This window comes from Lepidothrix coronata, unplaced genomic scaffold, assembly GCF_001604755.1.
Source record: "Lepidothrix coronata isolate B3197 unplaced genomic scaffold, Lepidothrix_coronata-1.0 Scaffold38, whole genome shotgun sequence".
Classification (NCBI taxonomy): Eukaryota; Metazoa; Chordata; class Aves; order Passeriformes; family Pipridae; genus Lepidothrix; species Lepidothrix coronata.
In genome coordinates this window covers 6,193,755-6,221,752 of record NW_016690218.1, presented here as the reverse complement: position 1 = coordinate 6,221,752, position 27,998 = coordinate 6,193,755, and the positions used below count along the sequence as shown (strand labels likewise).

The 27,998-nt window shown below is 36.0% G+C and overlaps 1 protein-coding gene across 1 annotated transcript; it reads left to right on the top strand.

The window, feature by feature from the left end:
* LOC108496329 (centromere protein F-like) lies at window positions 1-27,989 on the top strand. The gene is made up of 14 exons (XM_017812957.1): window positions 1-199; window positions 2,894-3,019; window positions 4,401-4,529; window positions 6,133-6,255; window positions 10,229-10,364; window positions 11,306-14,751; window positions 16,253-18,550; window positions 19,096-19,236; window positions 20,308-20,484; window positions 21,192-21,353; window positions 22,491-22,677; window positions 23,380-23,856; window positions 24,778-24,968; window positions 27,521-27,989. Exons 1-14 carry the CDS (start codon window positions 104-106, stop codon window positions 27,728-27,730), a joined length of 7,899 nt encoding a protein of 2,632 aa, XP_017668446.1. The 5' UTR covers window positions 1-103; the 3' UTR covers window positions 27,731-27,989.
* The last annotated feature ends 9 nt before the right edge of the window (window positions 27,990-27,998 follow it).

Genomic DNA, 27,998 nt, shown 5'->3' with positions numbered 1-27,998 from the left:
AAATTCCACTATTAAAGACCTTGAACAACAACTGCAAGCTCAAGAAAAAGTGAACAGATCCCATGTGAATAAACATCAAGAGACTGAACTGGAGCTGGACAGAATGAAGTTAGAATTAACAGAGAAGGATAAAGCTCTGAACAAAACCAGAGATAAACTGACTCAAATGAGAACACAACTGGATCAAGCTACCACACAGGTAAAATGCTGCATTACACATCTGTCTGTCCTTACAATTCATTGCCAGTGTTCATGTGTGTCAGTTTTCAGCCATTTTAGTAAGAACCAAGGTTCTCAAGACTTAAGTTTCTTGAGCATTTGCTGAGGATCAAGTTTGGAGAAGTATATGTTCTTTTGATATGTATTACCTGTAAAAACATTAATACTTGTAAGTAGTCGCCCATTTTCTGGAAGGTTCTTACATGACCTCAAGAAATATTTTTCATACTCGGGTAAGACTGACTTGAATTCTGAAAATATTTTCTGATCAAGTTTCATAGAGCAACAATGACATCTGGTGGCAAGTTCTGGCCTGAAAGAGACTGTCATGCGACTTCGGTGAAAATCAGAATCTGTTGCTTTTACTACAGGATGTTGTGGGGGCATAGTCTTTGTACTGTAAATTGCTTGTGTTAAATAAAGTCTAGGTAAAAATGCAATGCAAGATTGAGAATAGATGCAGTTTCTAAATGGAATTTCACAACTTAATTCTAAGCAGTTTGGATTAATAGTGAAAAACCAATAGGATAGTACAATTTGCTAAGTCAAAGAGCATATATATATAAAAAGATATCTGTGTATAAAAGAAGTCTGATATGGTTCAGGTTTTTGCTCATAATCATGCAAAGAAGAGGAGAATGCCAGTGCTTAAAATAATTTAATTCAAACTGCAGAAGGTAACAAGTAAGAAGTTTTCTCTTTTTGTTGATTAATCAAGTTGCATTACCTACCTAAAGTCCTTTTTCACAGCACTTGACAAATTTGAAATTAGTACACAGATGTCATAATTCCCCGAATCTCCGTGTTTCCATCTATCTTTTTAGGGTTTTTTTCCCACTAGTTTGGTTCATCTACAGGATAGGGAAAAGGATGTTTCTGTGTGTATCTTCTCTGGGTATAATAATTGTTATCCATGTTTGCCAGCAAGTTTCTTCATGCTACCGAAGTATGTTGGTAAGCTTCTTCTTCACACAACTCCTGTATTGGTCCTTAAAAAGAAAACCTTTGCATGTTTGCATGTAAACCTTGATCACTCTGCCTTTTCAGAGAGACATCAACATTTGGCTATTTGTTAGCTCTGTTTAGGGGAAGTCTTGGCTGGGAGTAAGATAAAATCATACTCTTGACATAGTCCATTGACTTCATAAAGGCACTGTCATCATGGTGAGCTTGTGAGAAGACAGCTGACTCAACCTGACATCTCAATTTCTCTGCAAAAGTCTTTATTTTCATTTATTTAATTCCCCAGATGACTTGATTCAACTTCTTAAAGGATTAGGATATTATGTATTTAGTTTTGCCTTGTTTGTTTTCTACAGGTTTAAGAGAGCTGAATTGTTTTACTAAGGAATCAAAGGAGATTAAATCCAGCAAAAGGGAAGGGGCAGGGTTATGGAGCTAGAAACATGCCTGGAGAAGGACAAGGAAGAGTGGCATTGCCACCATTTGAGTTGAGATGCAGTCCATCCCTGAGGTGCAGTGCAGCATCTTGCCCCAGAAGGTTCCTTTGGTCCTACCATCTGAAGATGGCTCCTTACTGTTCTGTTTCTTCTTTCTTGCATTGGAATTGGATCTCTGCCTGCATCCCCTGGACTTTGGATGTAGAACAGCACTGAGATTTTGGATTTTAGTTTCCTGCCTTGTAGCCTGAATTTAATACTGGCTTGCCTCTTGTGCACTTGTCTGTCACTGGTGCTGTTCACAGACCTTGACCACAGCACCGCCTCTGTGTTATCAAGTATTTTCACTTCTTTAGAGGTCTGCAGCCTTTCTGCAGTCAAGTTTCCATGTTACCTTACAGGAGCTCATGATCCCTGCAGCCTGTGTCTAATAACCTGACATCCCAATACTACTACCTGGTTCTTATTTTCTTATGACTGCTGTTTCACTAACTCATTAAACAGCTCTTGTGGCTGGAAAAAGAGAGTCCCATTCACCCTTTGCCGTTTTTCTTACTCTCTGGGGGGAAAAAAGTACATATTTTGCCTTAACAGATTGAATTTGGAATAAAAATAAATTTTTCTTTTCAGGCAGTTAGGTGGGGAATGCTTCACTCTGTTGGGTGACATAATATTAACATAATCAAGTGAGTTAGATAAGAAGCTGACATACTTTTAACATGGAGGTTGCCTAGAAGATAGGCTACTGAGTTGGTTTTTTTTTTAATTAAAGTTTAAATTTTGAAAAACACTCTTTTGTTGTTGTGGAACACTAAGATAGTTGCCTCTTTTTTCCCTTTCCAAATCAACATGCTGAATCACTCTGAAATTCAGTGGAATGTCGAGTTATTTTCCATCTAAACATGTAGTTGCTTAGCAGTTAGCAGTCATTCTTTATTTGGCAGCAAACTGAGATACTGAAAATATAGTCTATTTTTAGTGCCAGATACAGTATATTTCCGTAGACTGTCAAAGACAGTGTTTTTCTGAAGGTGTTTTTCTAATCGCGTCTGTATATATATATATTTTTTTTTTCTCACTAACATAAGCAAATATGAGCTTAATCTTTTGGATTGCTAAGAATTAATATGGTACCAGCTAAAGTTATGCTGGTTATATGAATGCTAAAACATTCAGTAGCTGAAAGCAGTCTTTTTTTATATGAGTGCTTATACATTTAAGTGAAACATAACTTACATCTTTAACACTTTTGTTTGATAACTAAATTATTATAGGTCCAAATGATGGAGCAAAAGGTGAAAAGATTGTCAGAAGAACTGAACTGCCAAAGACAAAATGCTGAGAGTGTTTGTCAGTCTTTAGAACAGAAAATAAAGGCAAAGGAAAAGGAATACCAACAGGTAAGGCAAGGAGAGCTTTTTAATTTTGACTTCCCTAGGAGACTAAATCACTTGTTTTATCTTGTGTATCTGCTGTTCAGTTGAGAAACACTAAATTTGATATATATATTTATATATATACATACACACATATTAGACATTGATCTTTCTTTATTTTCTGTTTATGATAGTTCTACACTCATCCATACTTTCCCTAATAAACACTAGCTATTTGTTCATTGGATGTCTTACTGGTGTAGGAAGTGCTTGTGCCTCTTGTGCTGTTTTTGCTCTTGAGCAGAATGTAAGGGGTGTTGGCATCATTTCACAGATATGACTGACTAAAATACAGAGACCTGTGTGCAGGGGGTTCATGCACCTGGGATCCAGGGCCACATGGCAAATAAATGTCAGTTCTAGTTCCTTCACTGTGAATGTTTCTTTTCCTTTTTTTTTTTTTCGTTTTCCTCTTTAATTTTTTTTACTACTAACTGTATGGTATTGTGTCTTTTAGTGAAGCAGCTTGTCTGCATGAAGTAGCTATACTCTAATTAAAGAGAAGTACAAGAGCTTTGTTGCCTCTCTTCCCTGTCACAAGGATCTTAGAATTTGTTAGTAGAGCCTATTGCAACTTTTGCATAACTGTTATTGCTGATAAATATGCTTGGATTTTTCCTTCACTGCTTTTTATTACCCTTACACCTCTTATTGTTTTACATCCTAATAAACCTCTGAAATCTGTGCAGCATCAAAACTATAAGATCCAAAGGCATAGGAACAGACCTCATGAGAAATTGCAAGTACAGCTGTTTATCCTAATGGATGTCTACTTGTCACTTTTTAAGATCCACATGTACTATATCATCCTTCTATAGATTTCAGAAATTCTGTTTTGGGAACACTAATTTTTGTGCAGCTTTTGTGGCTGCCCTTGTAAGATTATCTTGTTTCTAAGATTATCTTGTTGCTCAGTTCTATGCTAGGTAATATGAATATTTTCTTTTCATGAGAAAAAAAAAAATCAACCTTCCAGTATAGTATGTAATAGCCGAAGATGAACTTGTCCACGTGTATTGTAATGTAATTCTTATAAGAAATGTATCTTTAATATGAAAAATTTTAACGCTATAACTTTCACTGGTTTTAAATTTTTCTTTTCCCTTTCTGTGATAGGACTGTTGCATAATGAAGTTCTTAAGCAGATGACATAAGCTGGGTTAAGGCCATTCTTGCCTATGTGACATTTGCAGCTGCTTTTAACTGTTGTTTGCTGTGTAAGACAAGCGTCTCTGAGCAGGCAGTACCTTCTAATAAAAATCAGTTGTTATTGCTCCAGTAACCAAAAGAGAGACTTTTTGTGGTCATGTGTTTATTTCTTTGCTACTGTACCACTGTTTTCTAGGAACTCTCTTGTCAGCAACGTTCCTTACAAACACTGGATCAGCAGTGCAACCAGATAAGAAGCAAACTGAATCAGGAGCTACAGCAAGCCAAAAATGATTTCAACATTCTGCAGGCAGAATTTGACAAAGTAGGATATTTTTTTTTTAATATTAAAATCTGCTACTAGGGCTGATATTCAGTTGTCTCAACACTACTGCCTTCATTTAATTATACCTAAAGGAAAAAGTAATTAGTGTGGGGTCTTGTATTAATGTTTTTACAGTTTGTATTAGCTGTTTTGTATTTACCATTTCTCACTGAAATATTATGTATTAAATGTGAATTATAGCTTTTAAAATTTGGGCCTAGTCCACTTTTTACAGGGAAGGAGATGTGAATGCAGACAGTGCGGGTAAAATAAATCTGTTTGAGAGAGAAGCAGCTAAGGCTGATCACAAGACAAACTTTATGTAAAAAACATGCAGAGGAGCAGCTTGATGATAGAGCTGCTGATGGACAGGTCTGTTGCCTTTGGAAAAACAACCCCTTTTCATATATTCCAGCCCATGCACTCCTGGTACTTCTATTTTAGCAATGCCACCCCTCATGTGATCCTGCAGAGAGCTGATAGAAGACATAAAAGAGCAAGGAAAATATTATATGTACATTAGCACATGTGTATACATATAGATAGCCCAAGTATTTGCAATTAATTTAACTCCTTGAACTGGATCTCCACAAAATTAGATGAGTGTCAGGGCTTGTGTAAGGAGGGATGTCAGTAAGAAGGAGGTCATCCGCAGCTTTGGCAGCAACTAGCTATTAGAACACATTAGTTGTCAAAAACTCACAAATTGCAGGAAGTTAGAAAGCAACACAAGCCATGAGAGTGGGTGACCAGAAAAGAGCAGTGTTTTAAAATCCTCAAAAAAGTCAAGAGCACCTCTCAAGCAGCACAGCTAAATGAATTTCTAAAAGAGGCCACAAGTTCTTGAAATTTATATTGAGAAGCCCCACTAACAGACAGCCTGAACTGAAACAGCATTTCCAAAACTGCCTACAGCTTTCTTGCAGGCTTGTTTTATTTTAGAAGTATAGCCATGGGAATACATTCAGTCAATTGTTTTCAGTGGAGGCTTCTTTATATGCACATTCTTTTGTATATGCTTACCAAAGGAAGCATGATTTCATGGAGAGGGAAATAGGTGCCTTCTAGTTTTTTCTCCAAGTAAGGTAATTTATTACTTAATGACCTCAGAGTAGACTTTTGTTTTGCTTTTTTGACCCAATAACAGCATTTCCCACCTTGTTAATTTGGAGCGTTATAGGACTATTTTGAAAGAGCTAAAACCTGTTCATTTTTTATAAAATCTTTGTCAATGGAGCAGTAAGTGCAGTTATGATCCTAACTTTGTAATATACTATGTGAATCAGAAAGGCCATTTTCATTTGTATCCTACAGATATCAATGTGGTGATGTACCTGCAAGTTGGATGTATTAATCTGATTTCAGACAGTCTAGAAATACATGTATTTTAGAGACATACCACCTTTTTTGGTCAGAGGCGAAGGAGTGAGTGGAAAGGCAATAAGCAACTATTTTCTGAACAACAGTAGAGCAACGTTCGTTTCATGTTGGGATAAAATGTAGTTTCATTTTGTAATAAAATGTTGGAGTTCAAGAATGGGAGTTTAAAGAAAAAAGTTATATATGCCTGTGAATACAGTGTCCATTTTCAACGTTCTTACAGGTAATGGCAGTGAAACAACACCTGGAGCACGATACCAGTGATCTCACCCAGAAGCTGTGCAGAGCAGAGCAGGCTCTGTTAGCAGCCCAGGCTAAGGAAACTGATCTGGCAAAAACCTTTGAGGTAACCAATGCAGAGGAGTATTTGACAGAATTAATGCATTGAATTGGCAATTTGTAAACACTTAATACTATTGAACATTTACTCTCATAGCATATTTTTCCATAAGCAATCTTTAAACACTTTTATAGATTATCTTAATAATGTATCTTAATTGTAACACAAAATGAGGCCTTCACTAACTTTGTGGAAATCAGTGCAGTTTTTGGCATTGGCTGCATGCTTAGGATTCATTGCTGTAATGCTGCTGATATGGTTCTAATTCACGTTGGACTTATCTTTTACCAAATATAGGTTGTGTTTCAAGAGATTCTTGGTTTTGGTTCTTAAATAAAAAAATGTCAATGCTTGTTTGATTTTTAAAAGTAAATTCTAGAATCATTGACTACTGCTTCGATTCATACTGCCAAACTCGATGATTTTGTACAAAGACTCACTGTATACTCTTCAGAAAAAAAATAAAATGCATCTTTCTTAGAAGAGACACAGTCTAAAAAATCTATAGTGCTGGAAAAAATTTTCCCGCAAATGAAGATAAATTCAGACAGGTTTCTGGATGCTGCCACAGAGCTCATATTCACACATGTGGATACCTTTTCACTTTAAAGTCTCCTTTGTCTTCTCAGTTACATTGTTTTGTTTTGGTGGCAACTAGAGCAACTAGACTTGAAATTGTTACAGTTTTGCCATTAGAGACCTCTCAATGCAAATTTTATCCTTTATTTGGAGAATCAGTAGTAAATAGCAAAGAGAGCTCAATACCTACGTAATCCATGTCGCAGTTTGTTTTATTTAAACACTCTCATTTTTCTTGTTGGCTGCTGTCATCAGCAGACACAATATAATCTGGCATAGTTTCTGCCAAAAATTTACCTGTCAAAATTCTCTGCAAAAATATAAAGTAAAATAGTGGGATTTGTTCAGATCATCACAAACGTTAGTAGAGGTTTAGTATACTGTGAAATTTTAGGTACATTCTTGCTGGTGATTTGCAATGTCTGGGAGCAATCCCAGCTGTTGGAATGTGACTATTGTTACAACAGCACTTTGCATGGCTTTGGCCCAGTTCACTAGCACTCTTTCATACAATTCCCAGGCACAGTTTAGGAGTTCACATGAGCCTGGGAATCTTCCCAGCAAGTGGTTTGATTAGAGCCACCTGTTTTGGGAGATAAAAGTCTTTATGGTACAGATATGGGCTGTTCCATGCCACTTGGCCTCAATGCCAGATAAAAGGTCCTTAAAACCTATTTAGTAAATAAATCTAACCAGCACCTTCAGGGGTAAGGCTAATCAAGACAATTTTGTTCTTCCAATGTGGAGGAGGAAAGCCTTTGTCAAGCTTCTGTACATTCTTAGTATAATCTTTCATATTTTTAGACAAATGAACAAAAAAAAAAGAAGGTAGTTTATATCAGATATTGTGGGCTTATACCCTTTCTATATTTGATAGTGGGTCTTTGAGATCCTATTGTCAGAGAGCATCTAATTTGTGGAAAGATCTTCTTTGCTGCAAATTCTTAGGAGTGCTTCATTTTATCTACCAGTCTTGTATCCATCTTACTAGGCTGTAACTATAGTTACATTTTTTATTTTGTATTTGTTTATCTTGGTCAGACAATTGAACAGCTGGTGACAGTGATGTTGTATTAGAACATGACCAATACATTTCTAAAGAAGCTTAATCAGGGGAGATTGTAATAATTTAAGAGATCAGTAACACTACAGTTCTCTATCTTAAGATTTGCACATGGAAAAAGCACAGTATGTGTCTTCCTCACTCTCATAAATAAGCATACTGCAAAAAATTACATTGAATTGCTTCAAAGTCTTGGAGGTTTTGTTGAGAGTGGACTTTTTTATAGCTGAAGAAAACAAGAGTGAGATTGGTACTTTTTCCCTTTATTAAAGGAGAAATCGTTGCAGTCTTACACTACTTGTCTAACTCTCCAGTGGAGAATACCGTTGTTTTCTGCTGGTTGATCCACTGCCGTGTTTAGTCCTTATTGTATAACAAGACTGGTGTTCCAAAAAAGCTGCAAAGCAGGTACATATGAGAGATATACAGGATCCTCTTTTGAGAGCATATAGGATATGTTTAGTTTAAGGACTACTGAGCTTTGCAATGGTGATATCCCTTCTGACATCATGGTGTATGGTTTACATTTTGATGGTGCAAGCAAGCCCATAACTGTTCCCGGAAAAATTGGTCGGTCAGTCCATGAACTGCTCATAAGCCTGCTCCATGGAGAGTTTCTCCAGAGTAATAGTACTACCTGTGCATAGGTTCTGGAATTTGCTTTGGGTTTTGCCCTTTTAAGGGACAATTGCAGAATGGCTAGCTTGAGTAATGCAATATACAAATAGAATTGATAACTGAATTGAAAGCAAATCAATTGTTTTGGAAATAGCTTTGTAGTTGCTCTCAGATACTTAGTCCACCAAGTTATGCTGAGTGCTATTTATTGGTGAGACCCCCATCTAGAATGCTATATCAGCTCTGGGGTCCCCTGCACAGGAAGGATGTTGACTTGTTGGAGTGAATCCAGAGGAGGGCCACCAAGTTGATTAGAGGGATGGTGCACCTCTACTATGAGGAAAGACTGGGAGAACTGGGATTGTTCTACCTGGAGAAGAGAAAGCTGTGGGGTGATTTAACTGCAGCCTTCTAGTACCTGAAGGGAGCCTACAACAAGACAAAGAGGGACTATTTGCGAGGGCATATAGTGACAGGATAAGGGGGAATGGTTTCAAACAGAAAGAGGGTAGGTTTAGACTTGATATTAGGAAAAAATTCTTTATCTAGTCTAGCGAGACATGTCCCTGCCCATGGCAGGGGGTTTGGAACTAGGTGATCTTTCTGGTCCTTTCCAATCCAAGCCATTCTATGATTACTGGGAATGTTTGTACCAAATCAAAATAATTGGACATTTCAGCCATTTTAATTTCTTCAACTTGTTTTTTTTTCTTTCTATAAATCACCCTAGATTTTCTGATGAATGGGCTTGTTCAATTCATGCACTCGTATTGCATCTGTGTATGGTGCTTTGAACACAAGGAGTTTGGATGCTTGTAGTTCTTTGAAAAATTAGGATTGGTAGAAAAGGTTATTAAAATTTATATGTAACTGGGTTTTTCTTTTTTAAACTGTGAGTAGGGAAGGCTATGAGTAGAAGGGAAGGTAACTGTTAGTGACAGTGACAATTTTAATCATGTTCTGAGGGTGATTTATTTATGTTGTTGCAAAACCAAGCCTGCCAAGCTTTTAAATTTTTTCATCCAGACCTTTCCATTTCTTGAGCTTGGCTTTTTAGAATTGGTGCCCATCTGCTAGTAGTAAATGGATGAATAATTGACGATATGTTTCCAATTGGGCCATGCCAGTTCCATACCCCATCTGTTGTCCAGAGCACATGAACTTAGAGAAAAAGGATGAGTTTCCTTAAAAGAACTTTTATTTGGCTTCCTAGATACAATTTAGTTACATAGTTTTTTGTTATTGTTTGTTATTTTGTTATTGTTTGGCTGTTTTTTTTTAAATCAAGTTATTTGAAAGAAAATGCTGTTAATGGCAAAGCATCCATCTGAAAGTGTAAGCACTTCTAAATAAAATATTTTGTGTTAATTTTGATACCCTTGCAGGGATTTGTTTACTTAGTTTCTTCAGGACTGTAGCCTAACTTCATCAGCTCAGATTTTGTAGGCTCTATCCTGACCTATCTGTTTGGGACAGGTCACCTGTTAGTTCTATGCCAACAAGGGGCATGCTGACTATGTCAACTGGCAGCATCTCTTAGATGCTGTCAATTAGTTAAGAATAAGTTCAGCTTAAGTTCCCAAGCAATGCTTAAGAACCCAGGCATAGCTGCCCAAAGACTTACTAGGATCTAATGGAATATCTTTATTTAAGTGAACAGAATTCTTTGATTTCCTTGGCAATTTACATGAAATATGGTCTTATTTGGTTTTGGTTTAGGAAGTGAAGCAGGAGAAAAATCGTCTTAACTGTCAACTTGAAAAGAAATTGCAAGAGATCCACCAGCTTGAAGAGGAACTAAATACAATCAAGCAGTCTCTAAAGCAAAGCCAGAATTTTGCAGAAGAGATGAAAAGTGAGTTACAATTTTAAATTTGCAGAACTCTTTTTGTATGTTTCCTGCAATAGTGTAAGTTACATTGTGAATTAAGTGAAAAGTTTCTGCTGTGGGATATGATTAGTGTTTTTAAACAACATTGAGTTTGTTGTAAATGGAAAGGAATTTATTGTCTATCAACATGTACAGTTCCGGAAGAAAATAATCAAAGTGTACTGAACTTATCAGCTGCTTGAATTTCATAAAATCTATTTAAAATAGAAAATTTCTGGTTTGTAATTCCTTTACGTGTTTCACAGGGTTGAAAAGAATTAGGGAAATGCTACATAAAGACTGATATTTCAGTCTTGCTTGCAGTGTTTATTTTTAGTTGAGAACACAGTTTTTCAGGAGTTGTTGAAATACACGTGGTAGTGCCAGGGAACTACTTAAAAGAGGATAGATTCTCTGCTTGTTTCTGTACATTGGTCAAACTTCATGTACGATTTCAAAATGAAGCTTTTGTATTTGATTCTGTTCCCCTTAATGACTGACCCAACTTTTCTTTCTGGGTAGAATTAGACATTATTTGGCAGAAGTGGAATATAAATGGAATATAAGGCAGACCCACACGAATGTCACATATTGAAGTGAGATCTGCCCTGTTAAAAAAAACCAAACAACAACAACAAAAAAAAAAAACACCAAAAAAAACCCAAAAACCACCTACAAAATGAGAGTACTACTTTTTATAAAAATTTGATGAAAGTGAGACAGAGAAACAATGTCTGAGTACATAGTGTCTGATAGCCTAAGGTGATATAAATATCCTTTACCCAGTGATATAACTTGAGTGTAATGCTTTGCAGTAGAATGAAAATTGAAAATAGTTAAAGTAAGTAGTAATACTTAATCTAGAAAATTATCTGCAGAATTACCAGTATTGACTGGCAAAGATTTGATGATGTTTTCATTTACAGATAAGAACACTTTTCAGGAAGCAGAGATGAAGTTACTGGAAGAGAAATTAAAAAAGCAAGAGAGCTCCCTTTCACTGGAGAAACTGAAAATAGCTTTAGATGACATGAAAAAGCAACAAGATTCTATGCAGGACCTACTCAAGGAAAAAGATAATCATATTAAAGAACAAGACAGTAAAATACGTAAAATGGAGGAAGAAGCAGAAGCTTTGCAGAGGATCATTGGGTTCAAGCAGAGAGAATGTGACGAATTGCAAAAAGAGGCTGCTGCTTTTTCTCAATGGAAAAATGAAACCGATCGTCTTATAAATAAACTTAAGTCTGAAAAGGAAGGTATGCTGGCTCAAATTAATGACTTGGAGAGTTCCCTTCAAAGTCAGCAAATCAAAAATCATGAGCATAGTGAGACATTCAGAATGATGCAAACTGAAAGTGACAGGAAAACCACAGAGATTAAAGAACTTAAGGATACGCTGGAATGTAAAAGTGCAGAATTAGAAGAAAAAAAAAAAGCTTTCAATGAACTTGAGTGGAAAGCAGAATGTGCTGATAAAAAGTACTGTAAAGAGATAGAAAATATGTCCTGTAAAATATTCCAACTTACCAACCAAGTTGCTGAAGTAGAAGAAAAGTTACAGTTAGCAGCAAGTGAAGGACTGCAAAGGGAGCAATGTTATCATGACCTGCTTGGTGAATATGAAAAAATCTGTTGTCTTGTAAAAGCAAAAGATGCTTCAGAAATGACAGAAGATGGACAAGTTAATTTACAAAGTGGTCAGGATAAGACTCTTTCAGGCAATACGCAACTTGCAGCAAATAACTCCAACCCTGAGGATCACAGATGTGCAGGAGCTCTTCTAGAAGCAGGAAAAGCTAAGGATCTGGCCAATTTACGAGAGCAGATCTCTTCTCTTGAGATTTCCTTAGTGGCTCAAAAGCAGCTGAATTCAAATCAGCAACAGCAGTATGAAGACTTACTGCAAATAAAGGGTGAAACAGAACAAAGATTACTTGCAGTAGAAGAGATGCACAGAAGCTTTGTGATGGACACTGAACAGCACATCAGTAACTTGCAGGCAGATATTTCAGCACGTCAGAAATCAGTTGAAAAAACTTTAGACATTCTTAAGGAAAAGGACATGCAACTGCAAACTCTGAATGAAAGATTCGAAAACAGACAAGCTGAGCTTCAGGATTTAAAGATCAATAATAAACTGCTTGAGGATTCAGTAAGACAGCTGGAGCTCATGTCTGGAAAATGGGATTCAGAGAAGAAGGATATGTCTTCAATGATTTGCTCCTATAGCAAAAAAATTGACGAACTTACTAAAGAAAATGCAACCCTTAGGGATTTAAACAGTACTTTAAAGCAAGAACAAATAACTTTGCTGGAGACAAATAAAAATATTTATAACAGTTTAAAGGAAAGAGAAGAAATAATTTCTGAAATGTCCTCAAAACACGAGGAGGAAAGGCAACATATTGAATCAAGAACTGAAGAAATCAAAACAGAGCTTGAAGCTTTGCAGGCAAAGTATAAATTGGTAGAAGAAGAAAATGGAAATATTATGAGCATTCTGAGAGAGGAGGCAACTGAATTTGAGCAAAAGAAAGCAAAACTAGAACAAGAGAAACAGGTACTTAGTGAGAATAAAGATATCTTACGTAAACTAATAGCCTCAGAAGAAATAAAAAAGGATTTGGTTCAAGAACTTCAGCAACTGCAGTCAGAATTTTCCAATGTGCAACATGTGCCTTCTATGGAGCTTGACTGTTTAAATCAGGAAACGTTAAATGCCAGGGCAACACAAAATACAATGCAAGAGAAATGTGGCCTTGTATTTCAAGACAAGGAGCAATTAGGGAAGGAACTACAAACAAAACATGAACCTCTAACGTGTGAGGTTAGTTGTGAACAGAGACTCTGTTCAGAACGGTTGAGAAAGTCCATGGAAGAAAAGGACATTGAGCTGAATAAATACCAAGTTAAACTTGAGCTTCTTCAAATGGATTTTGAGGACAGTGAACTCTCCCTAGAGAACTACAGGTTAGAAGTGATGCAACTGGAGACTGCTTTAAAAGGCATGGAAGTAGAACTTGAGAAAAGCATGAGAGAGAAAGAGAGACTGCAGCAAGAACTACTGTCTGTTAAAGAACTGAAACCTTCAGATTCTTCACTTACTGTATTAGAGGAAGATGACAACTCATTGAGGTATAATTATAATAATGTTTCCCAGAATTCTGGCAAAAGAGGAATGGATGAAAGTTATTCATCAGTCTTGCTGGCATCCTCTTTGCAGGAAACAATAAACCATCTGAGTGAGCTTGAGAAAATGTGTGAGAGGTTGCAGAGTGAGACCACTGCTTTAGCCTCTGGTTTTAAAGACACAAAAAACAATGGCATCATGGGTATTAATAAAGTAGAAGAGGAGAAAGAGAACATAATGAATATGGATAAAAATTTAAAAGCAGAGAAAGCTATTCTTCCTGATGAACTTATGGATCAAAGTGATCACAGTGATCTGAGAATGTATTCTGATAATAAGGAAATATCCTTCAGACTTAAAGAATGCAGTACTCCTGACTACAAAGATTTAAAGTTGTCCAGGAAAGCAGTTAAGATAGGCTTTGCTGAAATAAGAGAGAGGCTCTCAACTTTCCAGAATGAACATATAAAATTATATGAACAGCATTGCAGTATGAGCTCAAAGATATGCGAGCTACAGTCTTGTATTGAAATACTGAAGGCAGAAAATTCTGCATTGTCGACAAGTCTGAGCAGTGCTCATATAGATTCTGTGAGAGTGTCACTATCCTCTAGCCGAGATGACACACTGTCTAAATTAGATGAAACTAAGTCCACATCATCTTCCTCAGATCTTTCTGTAAATCCCTATTTTATAGAAGTCACCAAGGTGGTTGATTCTCATAACAGCGCTGCCTGCAAATGGATGGAGGAAATGAATCAGCTGGAGAGTTTTGCAGAAGTAATTTCAGAAGGTACAACAAAAGTTTTGGTTGAAAATTGTCATAATGATCACAAATTGGACTCTGTTACAGAGCTCAGGAGTATTACTCCTAGAAAATCTAACCTTGAAAATAGAGTTGAAGAACTTCAGATGCTGTGTCAGACATATGAGAAGGCCATCAAGGTGCTTGAAGATCAATTTCACGTTCAAGAGAACATGAAAAATGAGGAAATACAAGAGCTGAAAGAAGTCATACTTTCTGAAAGGAAAGAGATAGATCACCTCAAACAGCAAAATCTATCTGACAAGGAAGAATGGCAGCAGAAACTGAATAATGTGACTATGGAGATGGAGTGCAAGCTGGCAGCAGAAAGAAAACAAACTGAGAATCTGTCTTTGGAGCTGGAAGCGGCAAGACTGCAACTACAAGTTCTTGATTTAAGTTCTCATTCGCTGTTGTGTGCAGATATTGAAAATGTAAGTAATTGCTGTCATGCAAATCAGTTTTATGTAAGTCTTTTGATTTATGGTCAGCCGAATTTAAATTTTGCAATTAAACCCATTTAAAGTTATATCCCACAGAAGCAGTACTATTCTTTAGAGAAAGCACAAAAATAATACATACCTTGAGTTCTTGTTTATGCATCACAGGCTCATGAGGTAAAAAAAATTACAACAAAACCAACAAGTTTATTGTATTAACGTTGTGTAATAATTTGCATTACTCTCTTGGTTTTTCTTCAGGTCTATGTCAGTATGGATCTGGCTGTGTTAGTGGGTGTCATGCACTGTGTGTATCTGTACTGTGTGTACCTGTACTGTGCTTAAACACTTAGACTTTTCATTTAAAGTCATTTAAATTACTTTAATGGTCATTTAAAGATACACACACTTCCCATGTCCCTTCGTGGAACAAGCAGACTAGGACTGCAACCACACCTCTAATTCTTTCAGTGTTGTCAGCAGTAGAACAGAATGAGCTGGTAGCAAAACAGTTAAATTTCATTTCAGCCTGAATTTCCTCAAAACACATAAGGGAACAAAAATCTGGGAGTCAGCTCTGTCTTTTTTTTTTTTTTTTAGTGCTGTAGGTGGCATGCAACCAGTGAGCTAGATTTTGCTGCTCCTTGTAAGGAGTGACAGAATCAAAATTGATTCAGAATGGTGATAAAACAATCTAGTGTTATTAGACTAATTCCCCTTAAATATAAATGGAACATCTTGAATCTCTACATTTTGGGCAACTGTGAAAAACTGAGCAACTGTTCCTTGCAGAGAAGAAAATCTTTAACTTATATGTGTTGCTTGCAATTCACATGGAGCACCCACACTGATACACAGACACTAGAAGGAAGAAATACTCTTCCTTACCTTCTATAGCTGGAGGTTTCTAAAGATGGAGTGTGCAATTTAGATCTTTGAGATGCTGCCTTTAGACACAGTTCTTTTCTGGAGTCCTCAAGTTTTGAAGTTACACATTTTTGTTTCAAAAGAGAGCATCAGGTGGCGCCAAATACAAGCCCAGCTCTGACAGACGGTGGTAATTTGGAAAAGGTATCGTTTGAGGATTTGGGCTTGTGTCCCTTGAAGATTCTCTGGTGTCCAGTAGAAGGTGTGCAGTAAATTTCCCCCCCTTATTGATACTAGCAGTTTTTCACGTTGTCATGCAGACACCTACTGTCCCAAAGTACAGATATGTGGTACCTTTGCACTTAAACTTTCTGTAAATTTGGCTGAAATTTCTCCCTCAGTATCTTTAAGCCTTTTAGCCAAAGATGCATGTGTGTATAAATAAGTGTAAATCCTTTCCACAAGAAAACAGACTGTTAAGTAGAGAAGAATGCTATCTATTTATTTCACATGAGCAGGAGCTTTACTAGTTGAAGAAAACTTTTTAAAGTCACCTTGTTTTTTTCTTATATGTATTCTTTTTTCCCTCCCTTTTTTGTTTTAATGGATTGATTCTTAATCCTTGCAGAATGCAGAACAAGAAAACAACAGTTCTTATCGATTGAGAGTGCCTATTGAAAACTCATCTCTGAAAAACAATAATCTTAAAACAATACCCATTGAGAAAATGGCTGAAGGAGATGCCTCCGTGTGTGAAAATGTAACCAAGACCACTGAAGTAAGATTAATGGAAGATTATACTGAGAAAATTTCTGGAGAACAAGAGTGTATAAATATGTCAGGAAAAATAAACAGCTCTTCAGTCCATGACAATGCATTGTCATTTTCCAGCAGTAGTTTTTTGGGTGCTGGAGATTTCTACGAAAATCAAATAACCACTGAAACGCTTCAGGAAGAGGCAAACCAACAGACTGCAGAAAATTTGAAGCTGATCTATGAGACAGAGGAAAGCCACAAACGTGTTGATTTAATGATAAAAGTTGAGCAATTAAACTCAGAGCTGAACTTTCAGAATGCACAATTAATTTCAAATAGCTCAGCTTTTGCAGAACTGGAGGAAGCTACTGCAGTTGTTAAGGAGGAAAACTGTGACATAAAGGAAAAACACAAATCAGTTTCTGTCAATAAGCAGCAATTATCTCTTCAAGTAGTCTCATTAGAAAAAGAACCTGTGAATGTAAAGTCTGAGGTGGAGCTCTACAAAGTTAGATCGTCTAATGCAGCAGACATGCTCGATGATGTAGAAATGACAAAGAGAGATTGTCATGAACAATTTCTTGCAGTTGAAAACGAACGTAGGAGTCCAAAATCTGATCAAGTTAATACTGAGAACCATGCCTTGTTCATAGAGCATGACATCGAAATGCTTCAGGCAAAATGTCAGCAATTAGAAAAGGAGAGGGAGGTTAATCTGAAAACTATTTCTAGTTTTCAAGAGCACCTTGTTTCAGTCACAGCTGAAAGAAACCATATTTGCCAAGAACTGAGTATTTTGTCTGAAAATAAAAAAGAACTGGATCACAAGTATCAAAAGCTCCAAGAGAAATTAAAAGAGCTAGAGTCAACTAAGGTAGATTCAACTGAATTCATTAGAAGATTAGAGGGTGAAGTGAGGACACAAGCAAATCTGCTTGAGACTGCAAAATCTGATGTAAATCAATTATCAAATGAAAAATATCATCTTCTTCAGAAGCTGCAAAGTTTAGAAAAGGATGCTGTGTCTTTTGCCTTAGAAAAAGAAAAATTCCAAAATGAAGCAGCAGATTTGAAGAAGAAAAAAGAGCTGATGGCAAGAGAATTGGAAATGATGCAGAGTAAATTAAGTTCATCGGAAATGGAAAATTTAAAGCTTTCCAGATCTTTGGAAAGCTTGTTAAGGGAAAAAGGTGAACTTGCTTCAAGATTCAGTGTAGCACAGAAAGAAGTAGATGAATTGCGATGTGGAATTGAGAAGCTGAAAGTAAAAATTGAATCTGATGAGAAGAAAAAACGCCATATTGCTGAAAAGCTGAAAGAGAGTGAACGGAAAGCTGACTCTCTTCTGGATAAAATAGAGAGGCTTGAAAGAGAATTGGAGATGTCAGAGAAAAATCTAGAAGATGCAATTATTCAGGTGGAGACTGCTAAAGCAGAGGCAGAAACATTAGCAACGGAGATGGAAGAGACAACTGAAAAGCTGAAGTGTTCAAACTTACGAATTGATGTCCTCACCTCACAGAAACAATGTCTGGCTAAAGATTTAAAAGAAATGCAAGAAAAATTCCTTGAACTAGAGTCTGTGAATTTGACTACAGCAAAACTGTTAGAAGAAAAGGAGGAAGAAAAGATGCAAATCAAGGATGAGTTTGAAAATACTGTGGTATTGCTGAGATCTGAGCTCAAAGATATGAGTGAGAAATTAGAGTTTTCATGCAAGGGGGAAGCAGATGCTAAAGCAAAAGAACAAGTCTTGGTTAAGCAGGTGGCTCGTCTTGAGCAAGATAAAACAATACTATTACAGCAATGTCAGGAAATAAAAGATGAAAACATCAAATTGGATCAAACGAAGGAAGTACTTGTTCAAGAATTGATGGATTGTAAACAAAAGCTCAATGAAAATGTGCGGGAAAATGGTGCTCTTCAAAAGCGGGTGAAAGAAACAGAAGAGCTGTCTTTACAGCTGACACACATGCACCATGAGCTGGAATGTTGGCACCAGAATAAAAAAGAGCTGCAGAATTTGATTGCTGAGTTGAAGCTGAAGGAGCAACATTTTTCTGATAATGAAACTTTTCCAGATATCCTGAATGTTCTAAAAATGTCTTATAAGGACCTTGAGAAGGAACTGGAATCTACACTTTGTGAAAAGAACACTTTATGTAAAAAGGTAATACCCTTTCCATTAGGGTAGTGTTCCCCTTTTAGGAGTGAGGATAAAGTGTCCTCTGGGTTTACCACTTCCTCAATAAATTATATCCTAAAATAATTTTAGCCTCAGACTTTTACAATAAACATCCTATTTTTAAAATTACATTTTGCATACGATCATTGAAGTTAACAGAGCTGGAAAGCATGGCATTATTTTGCAGGGGATGAATGGAAAGGTGGCTTGAAAGTAGGCGTACAAATTTAAGCAATGAAATAATGCAGGATAGTTTCCTCTTTCCTTAGAATAAAAAGAGTTAAAACAAATTGGTATTGGGTGACTGTGTTTTTGTATCAAGAATAAATACTTTGGGATCTCAAAAGAAAGTGAAAAAACAATTGGACACTTGCCATGTGAAAACATTACCTTGTTGTGACTCTTGCTTGGAACTGGACTGACCATGGGAATAAAATAACCCATCTTTAAAACTGCTTGTTGCATACAAGTAAATTCCTTGGAGGTCATGACGCATGTATTAAAAATAATTCTGGAAAATTTAATTTCAGGTAAATGAACTGACTGAAAGTCATACTGAGCTGCAAGTCAAGCTAAGTAATACTGAACAGATGATTTCCAAATTACAGGAAGAAAGAAATAAGCTTGCTGAAGAAATACGATGTGTTCAAGAACATTCAGAAAAGAACAAAGTAAGTTACTCTGTCTTTAGTATTTCTGTTCGAGGCCAGATGCTCAAGTACAGTATTTGTGCGGAGTCTGGCCAAGGAAGCTCTGATAATGTATGGTATTAGGGGTTCTTGCTTCCAAATTTAAAAAAATCCAATGTTCTCTTCTGAGATAGAATGGTTAGTTAACAGTTTTTTTCCCCTATTCCTTCTATCAAAACCATGTTTTCTTGGCATAAAGGCCACAGGTGGATATCTAGAAATTTTTCAATGTCAAGAAATTATCTTTACTACAGCCATTCAATCCTCAGACTGAGGATGTCAGATTAAAAAAATGTAACATTTCACGAAACTACTTTCACTGTTTCAGTAGGGCTAAAGTACTTTCAGGATAAAGTCAAGAAAGAAACAGTTTTAGAGCCTTTATTTTTAATTAATTTATATTTAATTCTTGAAGTCTGTTTTATCATCTAGACAACTGTATGTCTTATTTGTGAACAATATTATTTCTTTAAACCAGTTTATGTGGTCTTCTCACCTACTAACATTATTTTACAAAATTTTATAACCAGAGGCTTGTTTCTGTTGTGGTGTTAAGGATTTTGAGTGGGAAAAGAAAAGAGATTTCTGCAAATTCTGGAAATCCAATATGGAAATACAAGCAAGCTGTCCCAAAAGTACAGTTATAAAAGTGGATCAAAATGAAAATGCTAAGAAAGTTTCGTCTTCTTAAAGAGGGTGAGGAAAGTGACCCTTAATCTCTCAAGTCACTTTTAGAGGGAACAATGGTTGGAGAGGTTAAGCTGTAATTTAGGCAGTGCTGCTTGATTTAAGCGTTGGTGAACTTGCACTCTGATAAGAGTGCAAGTTCTTCTTTTAAGAAAACTTTCCTTTGCCTCCTGTTCTACCTTTTGTGTTCAGATGTTCCATTCTTTGATTACATTATGTTTAGCCACTGTTAAATACTTTTTTCTTACCAAGTTGTTTTTGGCAATTGAAAAACGCTTCAGATGTAAAGTCACATAGTTTAATGGGTCAACTGTTTCTCCATTGAGATGATTCCAAATACCAAGGAATGTGCTGTTATGTTTACAGATCCAGCTGCATCTAACTATGTCAGAAAAAAATGAACTGACTAAGAGTTTGGAGATGGTCCAGAATGAACTGCAAGAAAAAGAAAGTGAAATGAAAAGAGAAATATCAGAGTACAAAGACAGACTACTTCAAGCAGAGAAAGAGCATCAAGGTCGTCTGACAGAAGCAAACCAAAAGGTAAATCAGAAAATTGGAAGTGGGATGCTGTGAGATTTTGATTCAGTTCTATGTATTTTACAAAATTTTGCTGATCCTATTTAAAAAGAAATTGTTTTGGTAACAATATTTCCAAACTCTACATATGCTTCTATTGGAACTAAGTAAGTGTTAAAATAACTCTTTTCCGTATAGTAAGCAGTGAAAGGTGAATTTATATCACAATTTAGCAAGTATTTAGTCTATATATAAATTTATCTGGGACTATAAACTTGAGAATGTTTTGGTAGGAATGGGAAGAAACCTTGACCACTTCTGGATATAAGAGCAAATTTGTTGGAAATGCATTTCTCAGCCATGCTATATGCAAAGAGTCACCAACTTTTCTGCAGAAATGTCTATGAACTTTGAGGCCAGTAAGACACAGGAAAATAATTTACTATAATTATTTCTTAATAATTTTCATTCTTGTTAATATAAAGTAGATATAAGAGCAAGTTACAGTAAAATATAAGGACATTTTAATGGCAGAGTTCTTAGAAACAAGATTCTAGTATTCAAAATGCATACTTAAAATAAATTGTTTTTTCAGTTTTAAAGTCCTCAAAACCTATTAAATTTGCAGTGGAATTCCTGTGAGTTTGTGATATGCTCTTAGGTGCCTCTCTAAAATACAACTCAATGTCCTTTCTAGTACCATAGTAATTAAGCATGTTTTCTTTCTCTAGAATGAAGTAGAAATTGAGGCCTGTCACGAGAAGATTAGTTCACTGGAGCACTTCATCAGCTCCCAAAAGCTGGAAATTGAACATTTGAAGTCAAATAAAGAGCAACTAAATATTTCCCTTAAAGAAGCTAATCAAGCCTTAGGAGAACTCCTAAAAATTAAGGTAAGAAAAAAACCATAAGCATGGCCAATTACATGAGATCCAAGGCTGTGTAGTAAAATTACTTTACTGTGTAGTAAAATAAACATAGGTTTTTGAGTGCTGCAGAACTTTGGCTTGACTTTGATACAGCATTTTTCTTATTTACTGGATTGGGGTTTTTTTGTTGTGCTTCAGTCCGTGATTGATATCTGGCTCCAGTTCTGTACTCCCACTTAAGGAATGAGTATCTCTCTAAAGACACTCTTGAAGAAACATAGTCAATTCAATTTACTTTCAAGTAAACACTGAATTACAGTATTACAATACGTTCATCTTGCTCAACAGTTCCCTTCTCTTACGGCCCTCCACTATGGTGTTAATTTGTTTAATAACAACCTTGACAGAATACAGTACCCATGGTTGTGTAAAAGTAGCATAGAAGGCTTTCAGCTGTGTTCAAGGTGTGGTGTTTTCACACAGGTTGGTACCAGACCAGATAAGCAGGGAACAGCCCAGGAGAGTGGGAGAGAGTGGAAAGGAATGATCTGCTGCTGCTGGGAATAGTATTTTTAAGCTGGAACGTAAAGTGCAAAGCAGGTCTGAGTTATCTTGCCTCTGTGATAATAAGGTGCATTTGGGATGAAAAGTAGAATGAAGGAGATTTGGACTTAGGAGAGAGCACTTTAAAATTTGGAGTATTGGTTTGAAATCTGTTACCTGGAAAGCAGCACTCTATTATACCATGTCAGTGAGGTGATATCAGTTATTGCTCTCTACAACTACCTGAAAGGAGGTTGTAGCAAGGTGGGAGTCAGCCTCTTCCAAGCAAATAGCAACAGGACAAGAGGAAATGGCCTCAAGCTGTGCCAGGGGAGGTTCAGGTTTGACATTGCAAAGAATTTCTTCACTGAAAGGGTTGTCAGACATTGGAATGGGCTGCCCAGGGACGTGATGAAGTCACCATACCCGGAGGTGTTCAGGAGACGACTGGACGAGGCACATAGTGCTATGGTTAGTTGATAGGGTGGTCAAAGGTTGGACTCTATGATCTTGGAGGTCTTTTCCAACCTTAATGATTCTATGATTCCATTTGACATTGTAATGTTAAAATGGAAGAATTATGTTTCTGGTGAAATAACTAAATTTCTTATTTCTTAGGCTGATAATAGTAACATTTTAGTTCAACTGAAGAAGGAAAATGAATTTGCCCACAGTGAAGTGCAGCTGTGGATGAAATCCTGTAAGCAGATGGAACAGGAAAAGGAAATGTTGCAAAAACAACTAGTTGAATGTGATGAACTACTAAAGAAGAAAAATTTTACTATGTCAAAGGATAAGAAAGAAGGTAACTGAATCTAGATTCGGTCTTAGTGCTTTCTTAGCAGTGCATTTGTTTGTAAATCTTTCATCTTTGTTCCCTGAAACGTCCACTTGCATGTGCACTCTAATACAGAGCATGATTCTTAAGTAGGATAAAAAAGTACAACTGCAAATTTGTCAAACATTTTCAAAATCTAGTTAATATGTTTTTCTCTTAAGGTAAGAGAGACAAATCTGGATTATGAATAAATATTCTAAGTATTACAGTTTTGTGGTTAAAAGTAATTTACGGAAGGAGAGGAGTACTTTTCTTAATAATTCAAGTTTGTATGTGAGTTCTTTCATCATTTTCCAGCGAGCTTTTCCCTCTGATTGTCATGCTTTGTTCTTTATATTCCGACTCATCTCATGAGATGCACTGTATTGTAAATGATACTTAAAGAAAGTTTGGGGTAGAAACTTTTGTGTTCAGAAGGTACAAAATGACAGGGAAAATGTTTGCCCATGCACTGGTCAAGGATTCTGTTCAAAATTTGCATGTTTTCTCTATTTAACAAGTAAATTATTATGTCTATCATATTACTGAATTTGTTATGCAATCATTTTTTTATAGTCGCACTGTTACAGAACATGTGTAATTAAAAAGTGTGTGACCATTGCATCATAAATTCCTACATATGCGTCTTTTTTTGTCAGTTATGTGAATAATAATGGTTTTCTTTGAAAGGTGATGGTGATGTTGCTGTTGCAGAAGAAATTAAGTTAAAACTGGAAGAATTACAGGAATCTACAGAAGTGAAGACAAGAGAAGCAAATGAGAACTTGGAGAAATACTGCTCTCTAATTGTTAAATATTATAAACTAGAGGAAGAAAATGAGATGCTAAAAACACAAGTGAATTTGCTGAGTGCTCAGCTGAAACAGCCAACAAGTGATGCTGTCAGCACTCCTTTGCTGAATTCTGATCACTCATTAACTGTAAGCAATCAGTCTGTCAAAGAGATAAGGTCAGATGAAGATACTACTAAGCTTTCAAATAAAAGGCAGAGATGCGAAGACAACAGGAAAGACAACAGAGAGCCAAGATCTCCTGCTCCAGAGAGTTCATCAAAAAAGAAAAGGAAGTGTGATATCTCTCAAAATCTACTGGGTCAGGAGAACACTGACAGCAAGCTAGATGGGCTTCCAGAAGTAGTGCAAAAAGGTATTTATAGTGTTTTATAACAGCAAACATTCTCTGAGTACAGCAGGTGTGCTTTTCTCCTTTGTTTCTTGAATTAGTTTCACTCTGTGTTAATTTGCAATACATTAAACCGATTAAAATTCCCTGAGTCAAAACCGTCTTGCCCACAGCAGTAATATATTATCATCTTCATGAGAGTTCACTTTCAATCTGCTCTGAATGCAATGAAATTAGGTAGACTGATATGCCATATAAGGGTTCACTGTAGCAGAAAGTAGTTGAGAAGATTGTACAAATCAGGGCTTGAAAAATACATTGTATGTTCAACTACCTAGTAAGTAGCTCTTTATTATAAATGTAATTGCAGTCATTAAAGGAAAAGCCATAGGGATACTGAATTGCCTCAGCTTTGGTGATCACTCTCAGAAGTTAGGATTTCTAAGGCTAAACATTGCATTTCATTTTCTTACCAGCATTACTATTTTTCTTACAATATACCTGTTCTGAGAACATGTGCACCAGTTAATGTTTGACTTTTAGGCTAGGCAGAAGGATAACAGGCAATCTATAACACGCTAGTTCTGCAAGAGAAAAATATTAAAAACCAAGAGTATCATGTCATGGTATCATGAACTAACAAGTACATGTTTTCAGACTGAAATTGTTCTCCACATAATAACGTACCTGTAAAGAAAAAGACCAAACACTTGTTTGAAATTTTTTTCTGTTGTAATTCTATGGTTTTATTCCATGGTTTCCAAGTTTTGCATATGAATTTTGGAATACACATGATCTATTTAGCAATCTTTCTGATCCATTTTCTTCAGTAGAACAAATGACTTATTTTAATCAGCTGGTTTTATCTCTGTTGTGAAAAAGGAAATCTCTTTGAGAAAGTTTCATTTATTTAGCTGGTTTTAATAGAAGCTGTTTATTTTTCAGGATTTGCTGACATCCCCACTGGCAAGTCTAGTCCTTACATCTTACGTAGAACAACGCTACACCTCAGAACCAGTCCCCATCTTACTTCGGGTGAGAAACAGCCTTTGCCTAAACAAGACTTACAGAGGTGCAGAGCAGATCATCTTGGTGAGCGCTCCTGTCCAACACCTGGTGGCAGCAAACCACAAAAGGTAACTTGAAAAATTTTATCTGGATATGAAAGTCGTGGGGAAAACTTAATGCATTCACTAAATGTATTCATCTTTCCAAGTAAGTTTGAGGATATTATCATCATTCTTTATGTTTCTCAACAATACAGTGAAGATCATAAATACTGAATCAGTAAAACATGACATAGGTCTTGTCCATGCTAGCAATCTGCAAATTGACTGTGTGGTGTTATTTGTGACCTCAAAGGGAGAAACCACTGAGAAATGTAAATTCAGTACAGATATATTTTCAATTTCTTATAATGGATACTAAAGAGCAGATATTCCTTATACTGTGGTTTCTTAGGTTTCAGAGAAAGTAAACACCAAAAGGATTAACCTCTGGGAGTTTGAGTTTAAAGTTTTCTGCAAACCAGTTTTCTTGGAATTCCAAGTTACAGGTGCTGTAAAATAACTACAGATATTTGAGACGCTGTTAAACATGTAAATAGGGAACATTTAGATAGTAAAGAAACTATCGTATAGAATGTTTTTTGTTGGAAGGGACCTTAAAGATCATGTAGTTCCAACTTCCCTGCTGTGGACAGGGAAGTCTTCTACTAGATCAGCTTGCTCATGCTTACAGATTTTGATGTTATCAAAATGGATAAATACTACACAGTTAGATTTTGAAAGCGGATTTTTATTAAAAAAAGGTTAGTAACTAAAGTTTACATTAACTTTTCAAGTGTTTTCAGTAACAGACACACTGCTGAATGTTTCATAGAACATCAGAATAAGGCATTCTTTCTAAGCTGATGCAAGCGCTTTGCAGATTATAGAAAAATGTTCCAGCCTTAGGACAGAAATAAACTTTTGTTGTCCGAAATCTCCTCCAAAGTTTTTAAGCATGCTGTCTCAAGCCGAGCAATAAGAGAATAGTTATTAGATATTGATAGTTCTTTATCTGAGGGCTACGTAGAAATATGTCAGTATATAAAGATTCTTCCAGTTTGCCAGGTTACACAAAAGCATTCTCTTGGCAATCAGTGGAATCTGGTGCACAACTTTTTGGTTTTCTCTTGATTTTTTCATTCCTGTTTGGTTTGGGTTTTTTTAAATGCAGTTATTTTGTATTAGCACATAAAGTGTGTTGGCAAGATACCAAAAGTAAGTAAAGGCAAGTAACACATAGTTTGATGGATGTATAGATTTTGAGGTCAGAAAGCACCATTGGGAAGACAAGTCAGGTCAGAGACATAATTTTTTTGGAACTATAGCCATATGAAATCTGTATTTTGCAGTGAGAGTGAATCCACCGAATTTGAGTATGTTGTTTCAAGGGATAATTACCCTACTTGCCAAAATTTTCTGCTTCTTACAGACATTGCCTGGAGGTCTGTGTTTTATTACTGTTTCATTAAGTGATGCCAATAACCTTTATTTACACTAATTTATGTATGTTCCCCTGTAATGTTAGAAAGAAGTGATGTTGCTTGTAAACAATCTCAGTAGTGCAAAAAAAAAGGAAGCCTTGGTCACAGAAAGTTGTGTAGTAATCACCTGCCGGCTGGGTGTAAGCTTGTTTTAGGCTCTTGCTGATCATATTCAAGGTTACAACAAATAACAAGCAATCCATAATAATTTTTTTCTAATTTAACTGGGGGAGGAATTTCCCAGGCAGTCCTCCTCTTTGTCTAAGCTTGTATTGTCTAGATCTAAGGACAGGCTACTCCTTACCTTCAACTAGATAGGAAAACTAAAGATTTCAGGGTTGTTTTTTTCTTCCCTCAAGTCAGGGATGCAAAGAAGTCATCAGTTCCAGGAATTTATGCCCTTCTCTCTTGGATGTTGCTGGACACATGTGTTTATTTTCTTTCAAGATGACGTACATCTGGGAATTTCTGGAGGAATGCTCATAATTTCATTTATTGAAACATGCTGTTTCATACTTTATGTTAATACAGTAAATGGTGTCTCTTATTTTAAAAGTGAAATAAACCTTGTTTCCTTCTCTTTGACAGGTGCTTGTATGTACTTCATTTTAAATATCCAGTTTCAAACTGTTGCAAATTTCTCAAGGTGTTTAAAATGTGCCTGTCATTTTCATACACAAATTTATTCACTTTTCTATGTGAATTGACTGCTTTGACTGCACATCAGTTAAAATGTGAAAGCAGTGGTTTCTGTCCAGATGTCAGCAAAAAAGTGAGGCCTATGTTTTATTTTTGCAGTGTATGTACAGAAAATTGAAATACAGATCTTGGTACACAATACTAGGTACCTTAGTAAACAGATTAGAAGTACTGTCTGTTCCTGGGGTAGCTTTTTTTCTACTTCTAGCAAATAGCTTACTAGCTGTGTAACAGATATTCCACCTTGCACCACACCAAAACAGCTGTTAACAAGTCTCACCGTATTGTATATTGAGAGTGATAAATGTCTTAAAGTTTTTTTTTCTGTTTTCAGTATGTCTGTGTTTTTTTCCAAATCCCCAATATTTGGGCTTTTGCAGCAAGTCTTTTGACCCACTGCAGAAAGCTAATATGGTTTTCCATTAGCAGTAAACAATGATATTTTTGTTTGTGTTACAGGAAAATGGTGAGCAGCAGTCCCAAGCAGTAACAGCTTTTCCACCAAAGAATTCTACTTCAAGGTCACCACTTTGCCTGTGTAAACAATCCACAAAACCTCTCTCTGATAATACTAGTGAGAGTCATATGATGCACAAAGCCAAAAATTCTCTAAATGAACAAGGATTATCTGAACAAGATGAGCAAAAAGAAAATTGTAAGGTGCAGTAAATCTGTGTAGACTTAATCACAACTGAGAATAACTGATGATTAAAAACCAGTTTGTAAAATAAATATCAGAACTATATGGAAGGCACCATTTTCTCTTATCCAATGATTAACGATATATGGGATCTGTAAAGCTTTTTTTTGAATATTTACTAATACCAATAGTCAATCAAACTTGTGAAATAGTAATGAACTATAATTGTAGAATTATAATTGTAGAATTTTCTGTAAATAGTTCTTTATAAATCTGTTAAAAAATTAAACCATGGAA

Coding starts and splice junctions, on each gene's coding strand:
- LOC108496329 (XM_017812957.1), top strand. CDS start 104: ATGAAGTTAGAATTAACAGAGAAGGATAAAGCTCTGAACAAAACCAGA. Junction 18,551..19,095: donor AGAACACTTTATGTAAAAAG/GTAATACCCTTT, acceptor ATTTAATTTCAG/GTAAATGAACTGACTGAAAG. Junction 19,237..20,307: donor AACATTCAGAAAAGAACAAA/GTAAGTTACTCT, acceptor TTATGTTTACAG/ATCCAGCTGCATCTAACTAT.